Below are 22613 nucleotides of genomic sequence, written 5' to 3'. Positions count from 1 at the left end.
GTGTGTGTGTGTGTGTGTGTGTGTGTGTGTGTGTGTGTGTGTGTGTGTGTGTGTGTGTGTGTGTGTGTGTGTGTGTGTGTGTGTGTGTGTGTGTGTGTGTGTGTGTGTGTGTGTGTGTGTGTGTGTGTGTGTGTGTGTGTGTGTGTGTGTTGCTTTCTCAAATACATTTTCCATCTCCTCTGTGTGTGTGTGTGTGTGTGTGTTGCTTTCTCAAATACATTTTCCATCTCCTCTGAATTCCTTATAAATCCTGAAGTTTAAACCTCATACTTCAGGCATTAGAAAACACCAGTCACGAAAGAATTTGACCTAATTATTATGCTGTCTTCTTTAGAGAAACGGAAGAGTCCGGGCTTTGAAGCTGTCTAAAGGTCGGGGGCTGTCACTGATATCGCTGTGGTTTTGCACCCTCTAAAGGCAGCGAGGACAACAGCACTGCTCACCCTGGCTTTAGTCTCAGGCTTTGCTTGAAAGCTGCTTCCAAGGGAGGAGAAAGGGGAAGAAGTCCCTAGGTCTGTCCAATCCAAAAGCTGAGTTCTAACACGCGTTTCAGCCCTCCCCGGAGATCAGGGAAGTACCAAGCTCACGTTGATTCACAGCGTTTTTTCCTTGGGGAAACTACTCCCGGCTGTCATCCGAATAACAGAATAAGCAGAACAAACGGCTTTAGTTTTAAACAGACAGCACTTTGGCCAAAGTCAATATTCTGCTTAGAGAATTTGGTCCATTTTTTAAAACGACAAATATTACCTTCTTTCGCTCTTCGGCTTTGGGAAATAGCTCAAGTGTCTACAGTATACTAACAAGGTAAGTGTCCTGGGCTTTTTACTTTCCAGGGAAAATGTTTCCAGTCACTGCTTCTACAGAGTCTGCGCGTTCTTGAAGCATTGATTCCCTAAGCCAGTGATTTGAGGCCTCTTGGTTATCAGGAATGCCACAGAGCTAACAAGCAAGTGAAAGTTGTAGAGAAACAAAGTTAATCTGTGGAAGAAGTATTCAGAAAGAAGAGTAACAGAGCAGGGTCCCTCCGTGGTCCTCGATCCACTCTGCTCTACAAAGAAACAGACGTAACAGGTAGGAGAGGGGAGCTCAAAATACTACTCCACAGGTGCCAGGTCAGAAAACACCACCATAAGCTGCAGAAACGGGGTGATAAGAAAAGTTACCTGACCAGATTCCAACCGTGTAGAACTCATCACTGATTACATTAGGAGGAAGAGGGGATTTGGGTTTCAGAATTTTTTGTTTTTCCTTTTGGGTGTTTTTTTTTAAAGGGGGAACACAGAAATAGAAGGGGAAAGGGTGGACAAATGCAGTCTCAGTATCCAGTATGTGGAAAATGAAGTCGGCAACTTGTAGACAGAGACAGAAGGGTTCCACAAGGGGAAAGCAAAGGACAGTATGCATGACATTATCCAAAAAGGATTGAACTCACTACCTGGTTTATGAAATGAGGTCATTATTGTTAATAGTAACAATACAATTATAGTTTTTCAAACAGGCAAGAACAAATTTAGATAAATGCTATGTTTGGCTTTTCAGCTTTGAGAAAATATTGAGGTTTAACTATCTGCTGTCTGCTAGCACCTGTGTCTCTCCATATCTCCAAAGTTACCACTAGCTGGCCAGGTATAGGGTGGTATTTTGCTATTGTACAAAGTCCAGCTCAGTAAACCAGATCACCATTCTGTAAATGGACCAAGTACAAGTGATCTTTAAGGAGGAAAGTATTGTATGTTTCCTAAAATACTTCACAACTGACATAGGACGTATAGCTCCCAATTCCTCACCTTTCAGAAAAACTGCATCACCTCCATCTTTGCATTCATGTGGGCTTTTTGTTGTTGTTGTTGTTGTTGTTTAGGTTTGGGGGGGACTAGATTTGCAGACAGAAAAACCATTTTTAAGATAGAAAGAAAATACTGTAATCCACTGTCTTACAAATGTAGAAACAGTAGATAAACAAACACTCTGTCCACGGTTACAGGCTAGCGGCAGAGAAAGAATTTGAATTCCAGTTTCTCACTTTCTACTTTGCTCAGGACCTTCCCTTACTTGATTTAGGCATGTTTTGAAATGGCTGCCCCTGCTCAGAAATGTGCAGTTTGTAGATATGAACTTCATTTTAAAGTGTAGATTTTGCCAAACTGTGGTGGCTCACACCTGTAATCCGAGGCTGAGATCGGAGGATCGAGGTACACAGCGAGCCTGGGCAGGAGAGGCCATGAGACACTTATCTCCAATAAATTACTCAGAAAAAGCCGCAAGTGGTACCGTGCTCAAGTGGTAGAGCACTAGCCTTGAACAAAAGAGGTCCAGGGACCGCAGCCAGGAGAGAGTTTAGTCAGTCTTTTCAGAGAGACATTTTTTCCAGCCACTTATCCCATTGCCCAAGTCTAGACAGGGCCAAAGAGCATCTGCCAGCATCTGCAAGCACGTCTGTCTGGGCCATCGATCTCTATAGGACTTCGTCCACGTCCCACCTGTTTATCGTCTGGGCCTTCGATGTCTGTAGGACCTCGTCCACATCTGCCCTGTGTATCTGATTGGTGCTGGTCATTATTCCTGGTGACTCCACCAAATCGACAGGAAGTATTTGCCTACTTGCTTCCAACCTTGTTGGGAAAGCTTATCTATATGAACTGCTTTTTTAAGGTGACAGGAGGGAAGGAGGGAGAAAAGTTGGGGCCATAGGAAGTAAATACAGAGTAATATCTCGACATCTGTGCTTAATATGCAATATGCTTAATACACAGTCCTGTGGGAGTCTTTTTTATTTCAAAAACGAACCTATCTAATGGTGTTTCAGTAGCTTTCTCAGGGTGATATGACTAGTCAGTAGTGGAGAGGAAGTTGGAACCCACCTCTGCTGCCGCTAACACCCTCTCTCCTTGCCCCAGGGCAAGCCTCTCAAATGCACTAAGAGCTTAAGGGGGAACGGTCTGAGTTCTCCACAGGAGAGGAGCCAGTCTTACCAGGGCAGTCCCGGGAAGTCCCTCTGGTCCGCATTCAAGTCCATGAGATGCCCAGATTCAGCTGGCTCTGAAAGGCTGGAGATCTCAGAAGTGCCCAGCTCCCAGTAGTCGGTAAACCACTTTCCTTCCTGGTGCTTCTGACCGTGTTAGCAGGCAAGACGCAAAACCACCAAGACAATTCCGACCACCTCCCCAAAATGCGTAGCCGCAAACCCAGGCTCAGGTTAAAAAAAGGGTTTGAATAACAGCATTCCCGGGACGCCCGGGCTCTCAGAACAACAGCATGTGCACACCCTGGCTTCCAAGTCTGAGACACACACGTGCTAAGGCACAGCCCAGCTACCACTAGCAGCCCAAGCTTCCATGGGAAGACCATGCTGTGTGCGCCACTGATGGGCCCTGTGGGCTCCATGTGTATTTGTTCTCTTAGTTCCCTAGGGCCAATGCCACTATAAGTGACAATGACTACAAAACTCACACAGGGGGGTTTATAACTTGATCCTGCCCCCCCCCAAATACCACAGGGTCAAATGTAACACCAGAGGAGTCAGATAGTTTAAAAGCAACTACGTGGATGTCCCAACTACCGTATTCGTGTTTCGGGAATGGCCAGGGGGTTGCAGGAAAGCAGCATGGGCGGTGAAGGCCTCTTGCCACAGCACCAGCACCAGGTGGACCTGACTTACTGCCGCCAAATGACACACCTTCTGGTCAGGGCAAAAGCTAGGCTGAGGTCTGTGGAAGTCTGAAGCGTAAAATGAAAACAAGTCTAGTTCTCTGCTTGAATAGATAAAATGCTTTAGTGAATTCCCCTCCCTACCCCATGTTACAAACCAGTAAAAGTCCAGCAAGCAGCAAACAATCCAGGAGAACACTTAAGAAAGAACCTATGCATGCTTATTATATAGACTATGCTTATAAGCAGATAATAACAAAGAAACATCCTAATTGGGGAAATTGACAGGAATGAACGATTTACAAAAGAAGACATACCACTAGCCAAGAAGCAAAAGAAAATCTTTTTTTTTTTTTTTTTATTGTGAACATACTTTACAGAGGGGTTACAATTACATGGGCAAAATAATGAGTACATTTCCTATCAAGCATTGTAGCCTCCTCCTTTGTTTACTATTCACATCCCTTCCCAGCCTCCCCCTCCCCCCCCCCCCCCCCCCGCTTCCCCACAAGAAAATCTTTTTGATACCCAAGCAATTGGATTTCAGAGCCTGTTTTGTTGTTGTTGTTGTTTGTTTTTTGGTCAGTTGTGGGACTTGAACTCTGGGCCTGGGTGGTGTCCCTCAACTCTTCAGCTTAAGGCTAGTTAGTGCTCTACCACTCGAGCCACAGCACCACTTCTGGTTTTCAGAAGGTTAACTGGAGATAAGAATCTCATGGACTTTCTTGCCGAGGTTGTCTTTGAACCTCAATCCTCAGATCTCAGCCTCTTGAGTAGCTAGGATTACAGGTGTGAGCCACTGGCATCCAGCCAGAGCCTGTATTTTTTTAAGCAAAACATAATTCTACTTCCTCTCAAAGATGAAAGAAAAATGTTTTTCCCGCGACAGTGGCTGGGTCTTGTTCCGAGGTTTCACTTCTAACGTGGTCATACAAGGAAGCTGTGTCTGACCTTCTTCCTGCAGAGGAGAGCATGGCCAAGCGAGTGGCGGTGATCGGGGCAGGCGTGAGTGGCCTGTCCTCCATCAAGTGCTGCCTGGACGAGGCCCTGGAGCCCACCTGCTTTGAACGAAGCAGTGACTTCGGGGGACTGTGGAAGTTTACTGTGCGTGCCCCTGCCCGCCTCCCCTCCCCCCTCTCCCCCCGCCCCTCCCCCCGCCCTCCCCCCCCCCCGCCCCCAGCTCTCACTCATACTCTGCCCTTGGGTTTGAATCCGCTCGAGACTCTGTGGTTGTCAAGGAGAGTATGTGGGGTGCATCTGACCAAGGAGGAGAATAGACAAGGGCATGATCCTCGGTGTGGAAAAGAAAGGAAGAGAGAGCTATAGCTGATAAATAACTGTATGCAAGTTGATAATGATGTCTGGAGCATGAACATTTAAAAAAAAAATCAGTAGAGTGTCAAGTAAGCTGGACTGCCTCCGTGAATTAAGCAGATTGAATTCTAGAGAAGGGAGAAGGTGGCATCCGTTGAGTTCCAACTCCCCTCCATCATCATTGTTTGGGGTTGGAAGAGAACAGGCTCTCGACAGGATTCCATACCTCCGCAGACCCGGTGTATCAGTGGGGTGGGGGAGGAGCTTCACACCATCAGAATAGAAAGAACCCAGGAAGTAACGAATCTTCCTTACAAGGAGCACCTGCAGCCAAGTGTGGAGGAGCTACCGGGGTTCCAGGGGCTCAGGGACCTGCTCCGGTGGTGTCATGTTAGATGCCAGAAGACAGAATCTAGACAGACCCAAAGATCAAGTGTACTTGGGAAAAGAAAAGGGCAACATCTACTTAACTGTTATAAGTCAGGGAAGTGTTTGTGGAAGAGATAGTGTTTGTTGCAATCCTAAGTAAAGGCAAAGAAGGCAGAATAAGCCTTCCTGTGTATCATCAGGAGTGGTCAGAGCCTCCACCTTTTCTGTTATGTCATAAGCTGAATGAAGCCACCAAATGTCCAGGTGGGAAAAAAAGCTACTCTGGTTTGTGTAGCTTCTGGTATTTAACAATATAGTTGGTGTATTTTTTCTTATTTTTTAAAAAAATAATACTGGAATGAAGGAAGGAAAATGCAAATTAAATATGATAACAATGCCTGTAGGTCAGCACTATTAAAGTTTTGATGTAACTTTTCCAGTCATACGCACTTTTTCTAAAATGGCAATATTATCTATCATTCGGTCAACATGTACCTCTTCAAGGGCCCAATGGCACAAAAGACAGACAGGGACCCTGCCCTCATTTCCAGTCCCACTCTGCAGTGTGATAAAGTCCGTGGTAGAGGTTATTGCTCTGGGGCCATGACAGCTCCCACATGCAAATCTGTGGGTGAGGGAAGACTTCTTAGGGAAAAATGGCTGCTGAGAGAGAAATGGAGATTCGTTTCAACCACAAGAAATCCATTAGCTTTAGTGTTGAGCTTTTTGTTTCTGAGTGCTGGAGGTCAAGACCTGGAGACAAGTTCAAGTATATGGGAGAAGATAGAAGCTACCAGGGCATAAGGATTCTTCCCTGCAGACCAAGACAGGATGGAAAGAGACAAGGCTACAAGAGCATAGAGTTGTGAAGAGGGTTTGTTTCTAAAATGGAAGTTTTGGGGGGTGAGGTGCTAAGGAGAAGGAACCAATTAGACAGATTGACTGAAAACAGAGAGAGAGAGTAGTGAGGAAAAGCTGGCGAAGGCTTCTCCAAGGCATGGAGGAAGATGTCCAGAGTCGGAGAGGCATGAGTGCCGGCGACGAGGGAAAATTCCACAGGCAGCCAGCACCAGCTCAGGGACCTGCATCCAGGGAGCCATTCAGGGAGGCTGCTAGTCTTGGGGAGCCCTTTAAAATTTACTCAGCGTCTTTGTGCTCTGGAGAAGATATTGCACTTCATTATCCCAATCCTGCTCATAGTGTCTCAGCACCAAAGTATGGAAGCCACTGCTGAGTTTCCTGTACTTAAGATTACACGAGAGCCCTGTTCAGCTAAGCTGGCTTGACCGACTGACTGAGATCTCTGTTCTCTCCTCCTGTCCCCTGCATTCCCTCATACAAACTATGCCCTGCCACAGGAAGATTCCAAAGATGGGATGACCAAGGTCTACAAGTCGGTAATGACAAACATTTGCAAGGAGATGTCATGTTACAGTGACTTCCCTTTCCAAGAAGATTACCCCAATTTCATGAACCAAGAGAAATTTTGGAACTATCTCCAAGAAGTGGTTGAGCATTTTGGCCTCCTGAAATACATTCGTTTTAAGGTGAGGTGCGTTGGTGATGGGAAGTCAGTGGATGGGGGCCAGCCTACCAGCACCCTAACGGAAACAGCCTGGGTTAAGCACAACTCCCTGGGTTTTTATCTAGATGAATAACACAGACCATATTCTCCTCACTTACCCTGGCTGCTCAAATCAATCCTTTTACGGAAACCAATCACTAAATTACTACTGAACTCCTCTAAATAGCCAAGTCTCCTTTTGAATGAAATTAAGAATCCACTTTGTTTCATGAAACCCATTTTGTTTGTGAAATAACTACAAGTCTGAACCACAGAAATTATAAAGGGAGAGAGGTCATTTTTCTAAAATTTTTCAATAAATCAGGAATCCTAACACATGATTTTGCCACAAATAAAAATTGACTGCTTCTGGGCACCGGTGGCTCACACCTGTAATCCCAGCTACTCAGGTGGCTGAGAGATCTGAGGATGGCAGTTCAAAGCCAGCCCAGGCAGGAAAGTTCCCTGAGACTCTATCTCCAATAAACTACTCAGAAAAATCCAGACGTGGCACTGTGGCTCAAGTGGTAGAGTGCTAGCCTTGAGCACAGAGAGACTTAGCAACAGAGCCCAAGTCCTGAGTTCAAGTCCCAGGACCAGCAAAATAGTAATAATAATAATAATAATAATAATAATAATAATAGTAATAATAATAATAATAAATTGACTGCTTTAATCCTTCCAATGAAATGATTCTGATAGCTGGCCCCTGATCTAAGTTTGTGTGACTTACTTAACTTCCTGAGAACAAATTGGCCCAGTCTTTACAGGACCTGTGCTAGAACTTGGTTTACTTAAAGAACAGACCTGGGTTCTGGCACAGCCATACCGGGCTTCTGGGCTTGGTAGAGGATGAGTGAGTGAGTGAGTGTCTTCTGCTCGCAGACCACAGTGTGCAGCATCACCAAACGCCCAGACTTCTCTGAAACTGGTCAGTGGGATGTTGTCACAGAGACGGAGGGCAGGCAGGACCAAGCTGTCTTTGATGCCATCATGGTTTGCACTGGATACTTCCTGAATCCCAATTTGCCTTTGGAGTCATTTCCTGGTGAGTCCACCTCAACCTGACACCATGAATAATTCTTTTCAGTTCTTCTAGAAGAAGAAGAAAATACTGCTTTCTAATTAGGACCCCTTCCTCATGATTTGACAGCTTGATGATCACTCTGGAGAATAATATGCACAAAATTATATTGAAATTGCAAAGAATGCTGTGGGTGCTAGATATTGCTATGATTAGTTATTACTATTAGTGTTATGGTCTTCACTTGATAATACAGAGCTGCTTCAAGTTCAAGGATCATAATCATAAGCTCTATCATAAAAGCAAAAAAGCAGGCTTTGATTTTCAGGCTCACATGATAGGTCATTTGAAACAAGACTATAATTCAAGAATGCAAAGAAAGTGATAAGGAAACACACTAGAAAATGCACATGAAAGTGACTAAATCCACTCTTCAAAAGAGCAACCACAATAGTAATCAATTACACTTCCTCCTAGAACAGGGCTTCTCAAAAAGGAGTTTTAGAACTCCCTTCTGGAAATGCTTCTAACTTCAACGTTCTTTTTCTTTCTTTCTTTTCAATATCAGAGTTTGAATTCAGTGTCTCCTGCTTAAGCCACCTGCTGGTCCCAACATTCTTTTTAAGATCTTCATGACCAGAAAAATCTCCATTTTTTAGGAGATTATTTGGAAAGCTAGTATTTATCTAAATTCAGGTGTGCAAAATGAAACTAGTCGAATAAGGATTACTAAAATTCAGAAAAGTTACCCTCATGTCTCTCACTCTCTCTCTCTCTCTCTAGTAACCTTAAAAACAATTGAGTGATTCAAGTTTTGAACTCTATTTTAGCAATTGAAAAAAGACTAATAAGAAGAACTGTGAATAATAAAAGTTGGGATCCTTGGCATGAAAATAAAATATAGGGCTGGGAAGGTGGCTCAGTGGTAGAGTGCTTGTCTTGCAATGCATGAGGCCATGGATTTGATTCCTCAGCACCACATAAGCAAAAAGAAAAAAGCCGGAAGTGGCACTGTGGCTCAAGTGGTAGAGCGCTAGCCTTGAGCTGAAGAGCTGAGGGTCAGCGCCCAGGCCCAGAGTTCAGGCCCCATGACCAGACCCCAAAAAAAAAAAAAAAAAAGAAATATAAAGCTGATTAAAGCGAATCACAAGTAAACAGAATCTCCTGTTTTAAAATGTATTTAGCAATCGAGGAGGAGTTTAATCCATAATTTCCTAGGAAGCAGTGCTGTGAATGGCAGTAAGGCTTCAGCTTGGTGCTGTTCTGGGAGTCCCAGCCCTTCTTATAGCCATGTTTCTGCAGCGCAATGTGTCACATGTGCAAACAGACCACTGGTTAGTCTTATCGCCTAGTCAGTTGCCACATTGTGCAAAGTCCTTTTTTCTTTCTTTCTAGTAGTCTTTGCTTATAATTTTGCTATGTAGTATAGCTAGTCAGTAAGTATTTCTTAATAAGCTCATGACTTCATGGCTGAATGGTAGAAGAATGATATAATCCAGGGGAAAGTGAACCTTCCAGGGCACTGCCTCACCGCAGTGCAGCCTCGGCTAGGTCTCTGGGCCGCTGGCTTCCCTGTTTTTCCCTCGCCTCTCCTCTCCCAGGCAGGCAATCACTGCGTTCACCACCGGTGTTTTCTCTGTCGCCTCTCAAAACTCCCACTGTTACCACCAAACAAAGTAAAAGAAGCACAAAGTATCTGTAACATGAGTCTACAAGAATAATTATTTACAAAACAATCTGGCACCAACTTTCTTATGGAAAATATTAGTGGAATTAAAATTCAATTTGCCAATGTATCATATCCACAAAACACCATCCAAAATGTATTACTTTATGTGCTTCTTGGTGTTTTGAAGCAGCGCCTTGCTACGTGTACCTCAGGCTGGTCTCAAAATTATCATCCCGCCTGAGTCTCCTCAGTGCCGGGATTACAGGTATGGTATGCACCGCCACACCAGCTTAAAATGTATTTATTTTTAATTGACATGAAGTTGTACTACTTATGGGGTGCCAGGTGATGTTTTGATGCATGTATCAATTATGTAATGTTCAATCAGGATACACAAATCTATTTCCTGAAACTTTTTGTCAGTTCTTTGTGTTAAAGTACTCAATGGCCTTTCTTCTAGCTTTTCTGAAATATAAAGTACATTACTGTTATCTGCAGTCAACTCCTGTGCTTAAGAATATCTGTAGTTATTTCTCTTATCTGGCAAGATCCACCTTTCCTCAAGCCTCCTGCATGATCTCCTCGGTTCTAGTAAACACTGTTCTACTCCCAGATTCTAAGATCAGCTCTTTTAGATTCCACATACAAATTCTACTAAATGGTGTTGGTCTTTTTGTGCCTGGCTTACTTCAAGAGACATAAGGACCCCTCTTCCATCTGTGTTTCCTCAAATAACAAGAGTTCATCATCTTTTTTGGCTGAATAGTATTCCACTGCGTGTGTGTCTATACCATATTTTCTTTATTCACTTATCAATCAACAAACATTTAGATTGTTTATGTTTGTCAGCTCCTGTGAGTAGTGCTGTAGTAAAACATGGGAGTGTCCGTGTCTCTTCAACATATTGACTTCATTTCCTTTGGATACACGCCCAGTAGTGTGATTGCTGGATCAAATGGTAGATCTATTTTTAAATTTCCGAGAAACCTCCATACTGCTTTAAATAATTTCTACACAAATTTACTTTCCCATCAACAGTGTGTAAGGGCTCTGCTCTCTCCACATCCTCTCTAGAACCAGGATTTCTTTTAATTTTGAATTTTTTAAAAAAGTAATAGTCATCCTAACTGCAGCAAAATATTTCACTATGGTCTGAGATGCATTTCTATGAGGATTAGTAATTTTAAGCATCTTTTATGTATCTATTAGCCAGTTCATTACCATGTCTTCACTGGAGAGAGGTCTGTTTAGGTGTGTTGCCATTTTTTTAAAAAATAACCAGACTTCTTTATTTTTTTATTTGTCTATCGAGTTTCTTATATATTCTGAATGTTAGCTACTGATCAGATGTGTAATTTGCAACTATTTCCTGCTATTCCACAGACTGCTTTGTAATTTGATGCAATCCCGTTGACTTTTGTTACTTGTGCTTTTGGGATCTATCCAAAACAACTTCATCTATGTTTCTTCCAATAGTTTCATAGTTTCAGTTCCTACATTAAATTCCTTAATTGATTCTGAGTTGTTTTGCACAGGGTAAGTTTCATTCTGGCTTTATTCTTCTGCATGTGAATATCAATTTTCCTAGAACAAAGCATTGATGAGATGTGTGTTTCTCACACTGTAACTATGCAGGTCTACAGCTAGATTCTGTTGTGTTCCACTGGTTTTCATCTGGGTTTTTTAATAACGATGTTATGCTGTTTTGATGACTGGTCATCTTTGTCGTATATTTGGACGTCTACTCCTGTGATTGCTCCCACCTGTTTTTTTTAACCTTAAGATTACTTTGACTCTTTTAGGATTGCTGTTGTTCCATACACGTTTTAGGAGTTTTTCCCCCTAGTTCTGTGAACAATGTCATTGGCATTTTGATAGGGAGTGTATATAAGATACGCAGGTTGCTGTAGTGTGGATATTTTAACCACATTGTGTGCAGTACTGAGGCTTGGATTTGGGACCTTACATTTGCTAGGCGGACAGGCATTCTGTCATGTGCAGCACAGCCCAGCCTTTTAACTCTATTTATTCAAGAAGGTTCTTTCCTTATGCCTACCTGGATTATGATCCTCCTGGGATGACAGGCACATGCTACCCTGCACAGTGTGTGTGTGTGTGTGTGTGTGTGTGTGCAGTGTGTGTGTGTGTGTGTGTGTGTGTGTGTGTGTGTGTGTGTGCGCGCACGCTGCTCCTGGGGCTGGAACTCAGGGCCTGGGCACTCGCTGTCCCTGAGCTTTTTCACTCAAGACTTTTGCTCCACCACTTAAGCCACAACTTCACCTTCACCTTCATTGGAGATAAGAGCCTCCTGGACGTCCCTGCCCAGACTGGCTTCAAACAGAGATCCTCAGATCTCAGCCTCCTGGGTAGCGAGGATCACAGGTGAGCACCACCAGCTCCCAGCTCCCTGCACCGCTGTTTATTAATCAGAATGAGGTCTTGTGAGCCTTTGCTGGGCTATTCTAGAACGCTCGCCAAGCCCCAGGAAAGAGAAACACCTCGTGCTGCTTGTATATACTCCTTCCAGAAGGAAAGGCCGCCGTATTTCCAGGATGTCCCTTTTCTGCAGGACAGTTGGTGCATTGGAGGAGGCTTCAGACTGGTCTTTTCTTCCTCCCCAGGAATCCGTGACTTCAAAGGACAGATCCTACACAGTCAGGAGTACAGGACCCCGGACGCCTTTCGGGGCAAACGTGTCTTACTGATGGGTCTTGGCAACACTGGAGGGGACCTGGCGGTGGAGCTCAGCCGAACGGCAGCCCAGGTACACCACTCCTGAGGAGGTCTGGCCACCCCTGCCCATCCCCTGATTGCTCAGTGACACTGAAAGCTCCCTAGAAAGACTCAGGGCCGCTCCTAAGTCTCTGGACTACTTAAAAGGCCACACCTTACAGAAGCATCTCCAAAAAGCAACCAGGGGAAATCATGTGAATGCCAAATGACACCACAGATTTCAGGACAAGGCCAGATGTCCCACAAAGGGCAATTTCCCCTTCCTCCCCCCCCTCTCCTTCCCTTCCCTTCCATCCCTCCCTCTTCTCCTCCTCCTCCTTCCCCTTCCCCTTTCCACCTCTTCCTTCCCCTTCCTCTTTCCCTCCCCTTCCCTCTCTCTCCCTTCCTCCTCTCTCTTCCTCTCCCCCTTCCCCTCCCTCTCCCTCTCTCCCCCACTCACCTCTCCTAAGCCAACCTCAAATTCATGCATTTCTTGTCCAGGCCTCACCAGTCCTAGAATTAGGTGTTAGCTACAGCATACACTCTTTGCAATTCTGGAAAATACCCTGTGTAAGAATAGAAAGGGGAAGTTGTTTCCCAATTGTCTCAAAGTGTTGTCTTAGAAATCGGATTTGCACTTATTTAAGGACAAAAAAATCCCTAATGCACCAAGTATATATGATTTTAGAAAAGGCTAAATATAGACTCACCAATTAAAATTTATCTATTCCATTTTAGCATAAACTGTAGGAAAGCAGTTAGATCTACAAAGAATGCATTTATATTTCATTCAGTTAAACCTGTCCTTCTGAGCCTTCACTTGAAATTCTGTATTACAAATGAACGATTGTTCACTTACACATATTAAATTCTATTGTTCTAATCCTATAAATGCAAAGAACACTCTTAACGGATCTCCATCAGGTGACACGCCTCTTTAGAACAGTGCCAAGTACAGGAACACACAGTCCCTATGTCCATCTAGGCACAAATTCACCATTCGCTGTTCTGAGGCGGAACTCCGTTAGCCTTTGAAACACGTGAACACATCCTGGAGACAAATGGCGGGCAGGCCTGCTCCTCTCCCGACTTCCTTCTCAGGTGCTCCTCAGCACGACAACCGGCACGTGGGTCATCAGCCGCATCTCAGACTGGGGTTACCCGAGAAGTATGGCCACTACGAGGTGGCAGTCCTTCATCAAGAAAACGATGCCTGCGTCGCTCCTCAGCTGGATGCAGGAGAGAAAGATGAACAGAAGACTTAACCATGAAGATTATGGATTAAGTATTGCAGAAGGGTAATTTCTGTTCATTGCTTGCTCGGTTGGTTGGTTGATTTGCACTGCTGGAGGCGGAAGCCACGGTCTCGCGCAAGGTACACAAGTACTCCTCCAGTGAGCTACACCCTCAGCCCTACTTATGTTCTTCAGGTTTTTCTTCTGTGTTAATTGTACATATCAATGAGGTTCCACACATGCATGTAGCATACACTGGTCAAATCCAGCATCATTTTTCCTACACCTAGTCCCTCCTATACTCTTCCTAATCTCTGATAGTCACTACTTCCTTTCAGCTTCACGTCTGAGAGAGAACACGCAGTACTTGCCTTTCTGTGTCTAGCTTGGCTTACCCAATGTCCTCCAAGTCCATCCATCTTGCTTCACAAGATTTCATTCTTCTTGATAGCTGAATAATACTCCACCATGTATATATATATACCGTTTTCTTTATCCAGTTATCCGTTGATAGGCACCCAAGTTAATTCTCTATGCTAGCTACTGTGACTAGTACTTCCATAAACATGGCCAGGCTAATTTCATATCCTTTGGCTATAGTCTCAGAAGTAGGATAAATGGATTAAATGGTAGATCTATTCATTTTTTTTCCTTTTCTTGTTTTGATGGTGCTGGGGTTTGAACTCAGGGCCTCGTGCTTGCTAGGATGGTGGGATATTGCTGAACCACACCTCCGGTCTGCTTTTTTTCTGATGATAGGTCTCACCTCCCACCCAGGCATGCGCCTGACCATCAGTCCACCTTCCCTTCCGTGGAGACAGTCTAGGGGACTTCTCTGCCCAGACTGACTCAGAACTACAAGCGTCCCATACTCAGCCTCCCGTGTGGCTTGAGATGGCTGGGGTGACTTCTGCATAGAGATATGGGATGAGAACTTTTCTGTCCAGGTTGGCCTTGAACCACTCCCTTCCCATTCTCAGGCTCAATTAGCTAGGATTATAGCTGTGAGCCACCACACCTGGCTTTTTCTCAGTTTTGTTTTGTTTTCAAGGAGACTATACTGTTTTCCATAATGGCTGTACTATATCAGTGATTTGTTCCTTTTTCTCCATTACCTCTGCCAGCATTTTTATTGCTTTCTTGTAATAGCCAAGCTAACAGGGGTAAGATGGTATCTCACTGTGGTTTTGATTTTTCATTTCTCAGGGGGTATTCTGACATCAGTATTTCTCATTCTACAGTTTTAAGAATTCAAAATGTCTCATAACTATGGCATTGCCTTCTTTTTGGCGGGGGGATGGGGGGGTGGTTCAGTCATGGGAGTTGAACTCAAGGCTTGGGCACTGTCCCTGAGCTCCTTTGCTTAAGACTATTGCTCTACCATTTTGAGCCACAGCTCCATTTCAGGGCTTTGAGGTAAGAGTCTCACAGGGATTTTTCTTCCTGGGCTGGCTTCGAACTCTGATCCTTAGATCTTAGCCTCCTGAATAGCTAGGATTACAGGTGTGAGCCATTGGCACCCAACTGGACATTGGCGCTCTTTATGCTGTTACAAACATATCCCTGAGACAGTGTCCATTAAGTTCCACAGCAGCTCTTGATATGGAAGCATTCTCTGTGCACTAACAAAAGTAGTAAGAGAAAGGATGATAGCTACCCTCTCCAGTTTGAAATTTCAAGTATTTAAATTGGCTGTGAACTCTCAGAACTGCACACACACAAACACACACACACACATACACACACACACACACACACACACACACACACACACACACACACACACACACACACACACACACACACACACACACACACACAGACCACGTCGGCAGCTCTGCTGTGTGTAGACGCCACTCCTTTTTTTTTTTTTCCAGGGATCAGGGTACACTCAGAAGACAAAGGTCCCTAGCTCCTCTCCCACTAGTTACTTTTTACGAAACTAGTGCTGACTAAAGAAGTTTCTTCTCTAACACAAAGCAGGCATCATTCTGGTAGAAAAGTAACCCTGAGCTAAAATAATAAATAACTGTCTACCCTAACTGAGTGATTAAATATATGAATATATAGTAGAGATCTTTGAAATTATATATTTTAATACCTCTCTGTATAGAGTCACATATGGGCCAGAAAAAGAAAAGTTTTGAATTGCATGAAACGTCATTAGATGTAGTTTATTATGCTTTATTCATTAACAAACTATATTTCAAATTATTAAAAATACCAAAAGATTTCTTGTCAATTTTATAGACAATGTTTGATATGATAGGTAGAATGAGGTATTCAAAACAACTTTACTTAACAGTCTATCTAGATTCATGCTTTTGTTTTTAGTCAAATAGTTTCTTGCAAATTTTCTCTTGGTTTAATGTCATTCCTGAGAGCCTGGGTGAAAGAAAACCGTTTGATCCCAGATCGTTTATTATGTGCTTTTGCTTGACAGGAAGGAAGGAAGGAGAAGAGAAGAATGGGAAAAACACGGAAGGGAGGGAGTGAGGGAGGAAGGAAGGGAGGGAGGGAGGGAGGAAGTGAGGGAGAAAGGAAGGGAGGAGGGAGGGAGGGAGGGAGTGACAGAGGGAGGAAGGAAGGAATTCCAGGAGACAGATAACTGTAGATAGAGTCAGGAAAAGTGTAGGCTTAGTTATTTTCCACATGTCTTCTACTGAAAGTAAGGAATCAAAACAAGTTCTGAACATACAGTCATGGAGACAGCCTTGAATTCAATGCAGGTCAATTCACTTCCTTGGGTTGGCAGATAATTTCCTTCAACTGACCAGATAAATCGTTTGCTGGAGGGTCTCAAAGATATAAGTACAGTGAATATTTTTTCTCTTGTGTCTAAGAAAAACTCCGAAATTTATTGTGAATGATGAGCTTCCAGCCTGCCTCCTCTGTGGGACGGTCACTATGAAAACCAGCGTGAAGGATTTTACAGAAACCTCTGTTGTCTTTGAAGATGGGACAGTCGAAGCCAACATCGATGCTGTGATCTTCACTACTGGATACATATGTTCTTTCCCCTTTTTTGAAGAACCTCTGAGGAGCCTTTGCACAAAGAGGGCCTTCTTATACAAGCAAGTCTTTCCCTCAGACCTGGAGAGAGCCACGCTCGCCATCATTGGCCATATCAGCCTTAGTGGGTCCATCCTAGCAGGCACAGAGCTGCAGGCCCGGTGGGCTACAAGAGTGTTCAAAGGTATCGTTGCGCTGTCTAAAGCCAAACATGGTCAACTGAATCTTAAAATCAGTGTACTGTTTACAGTACACTGTCACAGAGATTTTGCCCGGTGTATGTGAGGCCCGGGGCTCCATTGCCGGCTTGCCACTTAGCATCAGCTACAACCAAACAGCTATGAGCTAAGATAATAGGAAGTCGTAAAAGAACATAACAAGCAATTAATTGTATATGTATGAAGTATCACAATGGGCATACTATGTCATTCCACCTGAGTGGAAAAGATTTGACTGTGAATGAGATAAATTTAGACAACAGGGTGTAATCAATTTTTCTAGATCTTTTTCTGCTCTAGTCCAGTCTAATTACTTGTTAGTCTTTTCATCAATGATCAGAAATAGAATTTTATACTGCTTGCAAAGAAAGATAGTATTCATACTATGAATAAAAACTAAGAGAGACTCACCTTTAAGACAGGCTCATGGAAGACCGAGCCAGTGGCTCACACGTACAATCCCAGGCAGCAGACAGAGATCAGGAAGGCCATGCTTCAAGGCCAGTCCAGGCAAAAAGTTAATGGGGCTCCGTCTTAACCAATAGCTGGGCATAGTAGCACGCACCTCTCATCACAGGTATGTAGAAGGTTAAGATCTGGAAGACTGCAGCTCTAGTGCAGCCCAGGCAAGAATCACTCAGGAGAACCCCTCCCGCCAGACACACAGGATACAGTAGCGCAGGCCTGTCGGGTACAAATGAGGACTTCTGCCCAGGCTGGCCTGAGCTGATAACACATGCATGCATACACATACATGCATGCATGTATGCATACATGCATACATACACATACATGTGTGCATGCATGCGTACATACATACACATGCATGCATGCATGCATGGATACAAAAAAACAGCAAAAAAAGACTGGAGATGCAGCTCACATCATGCCTAGGAAGCATAAAGCCCTGAGATCAATCCCCAAGGCCACCAAATACATAAATGTACGTGACATCAAAGCACTTTAGACCCTGGAAGCAATGCTGTTACCGCACTCACTTGTCATAACCCAGGAGCACAGAGGCCAGAGATTGCTGGAGTCATGGCTGGTGGAATTCAACCCCAGCTGTGAAACTCACTCCCTTTGTGAGGGCTTCTTTACATCTCAGCCCTGGTCTCCCATTTTAAAAAAATGAGCATAACAAACCCTTTGTCTCTAGGATTTTTTTTAAATAAATAATGTCTGAAAGAGAATTAGCAGAGTATTTGACAGACAGTACAAGCATTCAGCACCATTGCTCTCAGGCATTGTCATTCCTATCTTCTATTCGAAAGCAGGGTAAGGTTTAGATTAGAACATGCTTTAAAGATCCACAGTTATATTGTGTCTCAATATAAGCAGCACTCACGCTTCAGCCAAGCAGCTCTCTTTACTGCGTGAAATCAATTCCCAATCATTTATAAGCAGTACCTAGCACAGTATGAATGGGTGCAGACAGCTATTCCAGCGTGACTGTAACAGTTACTGACCGTATTTAAAACCTTTTGGCCAACATGTTAATTGAGTCAGGGAGGGGAAAGGAATTGCTTAGGAAATCATTATTTTATTTAGAGGAGGGGGAAAATCCTGGTCCTTCATTAAATTATTACAACTGTGTGCTCTTAAAGGCCAATTAACACACTATCCAATTATATTAGAGCCTTTAGTATTGTAGGGTTTTTTTTTTAAGTATTTTCTAATGAGGTTGAAGATACTTATTAGGATAGTAAAGCTGATACAGACAGAACTCTACTAGACAGATCCCATCATCCAAGTTGCCGTGGCCCTCCCCACAGAGCTTCAGAGAGCCAGGCAGGAAAGCGCCAGGGCTGACTAGGTTTTCACAGATCAATCAACGCAAGGCCTGCAGAAAGTTCAGCTCAGCACTGCGCTAGGTCAGTAACTGCTGGACAGCAAACCTACACCCAGGGTTGGCACGGGGTGCCTGGCAGATGCCATCCTGCCCAGAATGGGAGGGTGGACAGGCTGGACTGGGGCCCCTTAAGGGGGCCGGGGGGATGGAGTGACATTAGAAATGCAAAGGAGAGGGGGGGGGCAAGAACACAAGGTATCAGCCTGGGATTTCAGACTCTGGGCAGCCGGACAACTGCCGAGAATGGCCGGAGCCCAGAGCCCAGGCTGCCAGGACAACAGCGGGCAGGGAATTCAGAATGAGTAGGAGCAGAGGCGAGGGCCCGAGGGTCTCAGCTGGAGACTGAGAACCAGAGTCCTCACAGCCATTCCAGTGGACACACCTCTGTGCCAGGGGCTGAGACTCCCCACAGAGCGAAGCTGGGCCGGGCCCAGGCAGTTTCTTGAGTTTCCACTTAAGCTGCTGCTAATGGTCACAAGACACATCCGGATAATACTGTATGTGAACAAGAAAAAATAGGCCGTGTGGTGAGGGAGGGAGGGAAGGAAAGAGGGAGCGAGGGAGGTGGGGAGAGAGGGGGGGACACAGGAACTGAGGTCAGACACAAAAGGTGCAAGCTGAGTCCTAGGCCATCACAACTCCCTGGTGAACTGAGTTAGGAGAGAAACTGTACTTACGCACGTGGATTTCATTCTTGGCTCTGGCTTTCACGTGCTCTGAGGGTGGGGCAGTTGGAGGCTAGAAATGAGAGGAAAACAAGCTTAATTTATTTATTTATATAAAAAGCCACTAGGTTTGACTTAAATGTTGCTTCTGATTTTTCTCATAGGCCTCTGCAAGCTACCTCCACCCCAGACATTAATGGCCGAGGCCAGGAAAAAGGAGCAGCTCATTAAGAGGTACAAACTACCACTGGTGATAGGGGAAGCCCAGCAATCAGTTCCGTTGAAAGAACCCCACCACAATCAGGGACTCTCAGTGTAGATGCTATGAAGCATTCTAAAGATGCAGAAATAACTGCACTGTGCATCAGAGGGAGATATTTTTAGCTCCAACTCTGCCTCCAACTAAACATGTGGCCCCAGACACACGGGGGTGGGGAGGGGGGGTACCAGGTGTGCAGAGAGAGACTCGAGAGCCCGGTCCTTTCTAGAGTAGCCATCTTCACTTCGCCTCCAGAAACTGACTCTGCCCTGCCGGCTTATCATTGCTCAGGCTGGAATGTCTTGTGTATTTCATGTTGTATTTATTTATGTGCTTATTTATGTATGTAATGACACTGGGACATCATGAACATATACCCGTTTCCCACACACACTATGGTCACGTTAAGGTCAAGTTCAATCCTTGGATCCACATATAGTCCTCTCAATCCACAACTGATATCAACAACAAAAAAAATACATGTCCATCCATACATGTGAGGCTCTTTGGTCCTGTTTATTCATCATCGATTCTGTCATTTGGACTAACCAAATTCCTATCAAACTCAGGAAGGCCTCTCTTCAAAATACCTCCATTTAGCCCATCTTTCAACAAATTTCCGCTAAAGATACCCTTGGTATATAAGCTTCTTTTACTTTGCCTTTCCAACAGAGAAAAACACATGCCCAAAACAGTTTTCTTTTGAAAAGGGAGTAACAAAAGAGTAAGAGGAGGCGTGGGTCTTGGAACTTGAGAAACAACGGGCATAGAAAAATTAATGAAATGCCGCCATCTTTATTTCTTCACAGGGCTGTGATTAAAGATCCCACTCCAAGAATGACCGACTACATTTATTACATGGATGAAATTGCCACATGCCTTGGCTCGAAACCCAACATCCCGTTTTTGTTCCTCACGGATCCCAGACTCGCCTGGGAAGTTTTCTTTGGACCATGTACCCCTTATCAATACCGCCTAATGGGCCCTGGGAAATGGAATGGAGCCAGAAAGGCCATCCTGACCCAGTGGGACAGGACCCTGAAACCTTTAAAAACGCGAATCATCCCCCGCTCCCCCAAGCCCCGTTACTTAATAGCTTGGGGAGCACCTGTCCTCGTTGCCTCTCTTCTACTTATCTATAAATCCTCACTCTTCCTTAAATTGGTGCCAAGCAAACTGTATGATAAAATCTCCCCTCACCTAGTGCTGCTGTGCTCTGGGTACATCCCCTGAAATCTATGCGGTGTTGGAAGTGGGGAGCCTTTAACAGGAGGTGTCTGGGTCCTGGGAGTCCGGTCCTCACAGACGGACCAAATGCTGGATTCCTTATCACAAGCAGATTGTTGTAAAACTGACCTGCTCTGCTTTGGTCCCCTCCTGATGTATTTACTTGTCCTTCCTTTCCACTCTGTACAAAGCTCTCACCACCATGCCCTTCGATTGTGAAAAACGAATAAACTTTCCTTGCAGACTGCTTACCTCTTCCACCGTGATACTCACTGGACGCCATGCTGAAAATACGCTAAACGACTTGGGGGCAGGAGGGTGGGAAGGGGGAAAACTGGGAGAAAATGAGTGAGCAGGGTGACACTGTTCAGAAAGAGGGGTATCACTACCTGGCTTAGGTAACTGTCACCCCTCTGTACGTCAGCTTTACAATAATTTTAAAACGCCCGTCTCATGCGCTCTGTAATAGCAATGAGAATAGAGCCGGACGCCTGGTGTCCGGAATCCGGTCAGTATGCGGGTGGCACCAACTCATGGCCACTTTATCTCCCAGTATCAGGTGTACTCCTTTGTTTCCCATCCTAACTACCAAGTTCAGAACCAGTCTTTTTTGTCAGAACTTTTGTACTGCATTGTTGTATGTGATCCTCGGGACTGGTATTCCCTTTTTGTTTTGTTCTGTGTATCTCCCCCATCCTTCCTCCCAACTCCCACACCACCCTCAACAAGCTTCCCTGTTCCATTTTCATACTTGTACAGAAAGCGCCCTCCTTCCCTCTGTCCACCCCACACCCCACACCTTGTACCCGCCCCCAGACAGTACATGCTTCAACTTCTTAACATTCATATTTGAAAATGCAGGTTAACTGTTCACAGGGGCGTCACCATAAACTGTACTTTGATCAGGATGTATCTGTCCTCATCTACTCTCACCCTCCCCAGCGCCCTCACCCATTTGATTTAAAGCAGCCTCGATCACCAGGGCCTTTTCCTGGCATCACTCTTCTTGGAGAAGTAGAGTCAAGACATGTTCTAAGTGTGATAGCTGACGTCTGTCCGAGCGGTAGAGTTGCACTGAAGAAGGCGCTGGCAGACTCAGGCTTCTGAGGCGGTGGTGAACAAGCCACAGTGCTGACAAGCAGTGGAGTTTGGAGGCAGCTGGGGTAGGTATTTCTCAGGACGGCTGGGGAGGCAACCCTGGCTATGCAGGGTTGCATATATTTTAGTTCAGATTGTCATTCTGTCTCCTACTTGTGTTAACCTGAGAAGATTATGTCTCTGGTTCTTTCATTTTTTTTCCCTGATGGTGCTAGGGCCTTATGCTTGCTAGCCAGGCATTTGACCACTTGAGCCAAACGTGGATGGTATGGGTGATCATGCCTACTTTAGTCTTTGATGATTTCTTCCCAAATTTGTACTTAGAAAAAAAAATGCACATTGTAGTTCTAAGTCATGGTGAGCTAATAAGTGTTGCTCTGTCCTGCAAAAGTTATGTAAGAGGTGTCTTCTTCTTTGCCCCCTATTTTGTGTTGGTTCTGGGGCTTGAACTTAAGGCCTGAGTGCTATCGCTGAGCTTCTTAGGCTCAAGGGTAATGCTCTCCACTTGCGCCACAGCTCCACTCCTGACTTTTTGGTAGTTAATTAACAATAGGAATCTTACAGAGTTTCTGCCAAGCTTGGCTTCAAATTCAGATCCTCAGACCTCAGCCTCCTGTGTAGCTGGCATGAGCCACCAGCACCCAGCTCAGCGCAGCACATCCTGTAGGTAGCTTAAAGCTAAACCTGTTGGTCATTTTTATTTCGTTTTTTAAAGATTCAAAACTAGGTGCACCTTGTACCGAA

General features: G+C 44.6%; 1 protein-coding gene across 1 annotated transcript; it reads left to right on the top strand.

Annotated features, from left to right (window-relative positions):
• Positions 1 to 470: 470 nt before the first annotated feature.
• On the top strand, positions 471 to 21022 carry LOC138819662 (dimethylaniline monooxygenase [N-oxide-forming] 4-like). The gene is made up of 9 exons (XM_070011150.1): positions 471 to 807; positions 4616 to 4755; positions 6693 to 6881; positions 7784 to 7946; positions 12213 to 12355; positions 13405 to 13601; positions 16382 to 16734; positions 19450 to 19519; positions 20354 to 21022. The coding sequence occupies exons 2-9, from the start codon at positions 4624 to 4626 to the stop codon at positions 20775 to 20777; spliced, it is 1671 nt and encodes a 556-aa protein (XP_069867251.1). The 5' UTR covers positions 471 to 807; positions 4616 to 4623; the 3' UTR covers positions 20778 to 21022.
• Positions 21023 to 22613: the final 1591 nt, after the last annotated feature.

This window comes from Dipodomys merriami, unplaced genomic scaffold (genome assembly GCF_024711535.1).
Source record: "Dipodomys merriami isolate MVZ:Mamm:240054 unplaced genomic scaffold, mDipMer1.0.p SCAF_81, whole genome shotgun sequence".
Lineage (NCBI taxonomy): Eukaryota > Metazoa > Chordata > Mammalia > Rodentia > Heteromyidae > Dipodomys > Dipodomys merriami.
The sequence above is the reverse complement of the archived record's forward strand: the minus strand, read 5'-3'. Positions and strand labels throughout refer to the sequence as shown.

What these genes read in the sequence shown, in the direction of transcription:
- LOC138819662 (XM_070011150.1), top strand. Translation starts at nt 4,624, where the DNA reads ATGGCCAAGCGAGTGGCGGTGATCGGGGCAGGCGTGAGTGGCCTGTCC. An exon ending in TCAGCCGAACGGCAGCCCAG is followed by an intron (nt 12,356 to 13,404) that starts GTACACCACTCC and finishes CTTCCTTCTCAG; the next exon opens with GTGCTCCTCAGCACGACAAC. An exon ending in GGCTACAAGAGTGTTCAAAG is followed by an intron (nt 16,735 to 19,449) that starts GTATCGTTGCGC and finishes TTTTTCTCATAG; the next exon opens with GCCTCTGCAAGCTACCTCCA.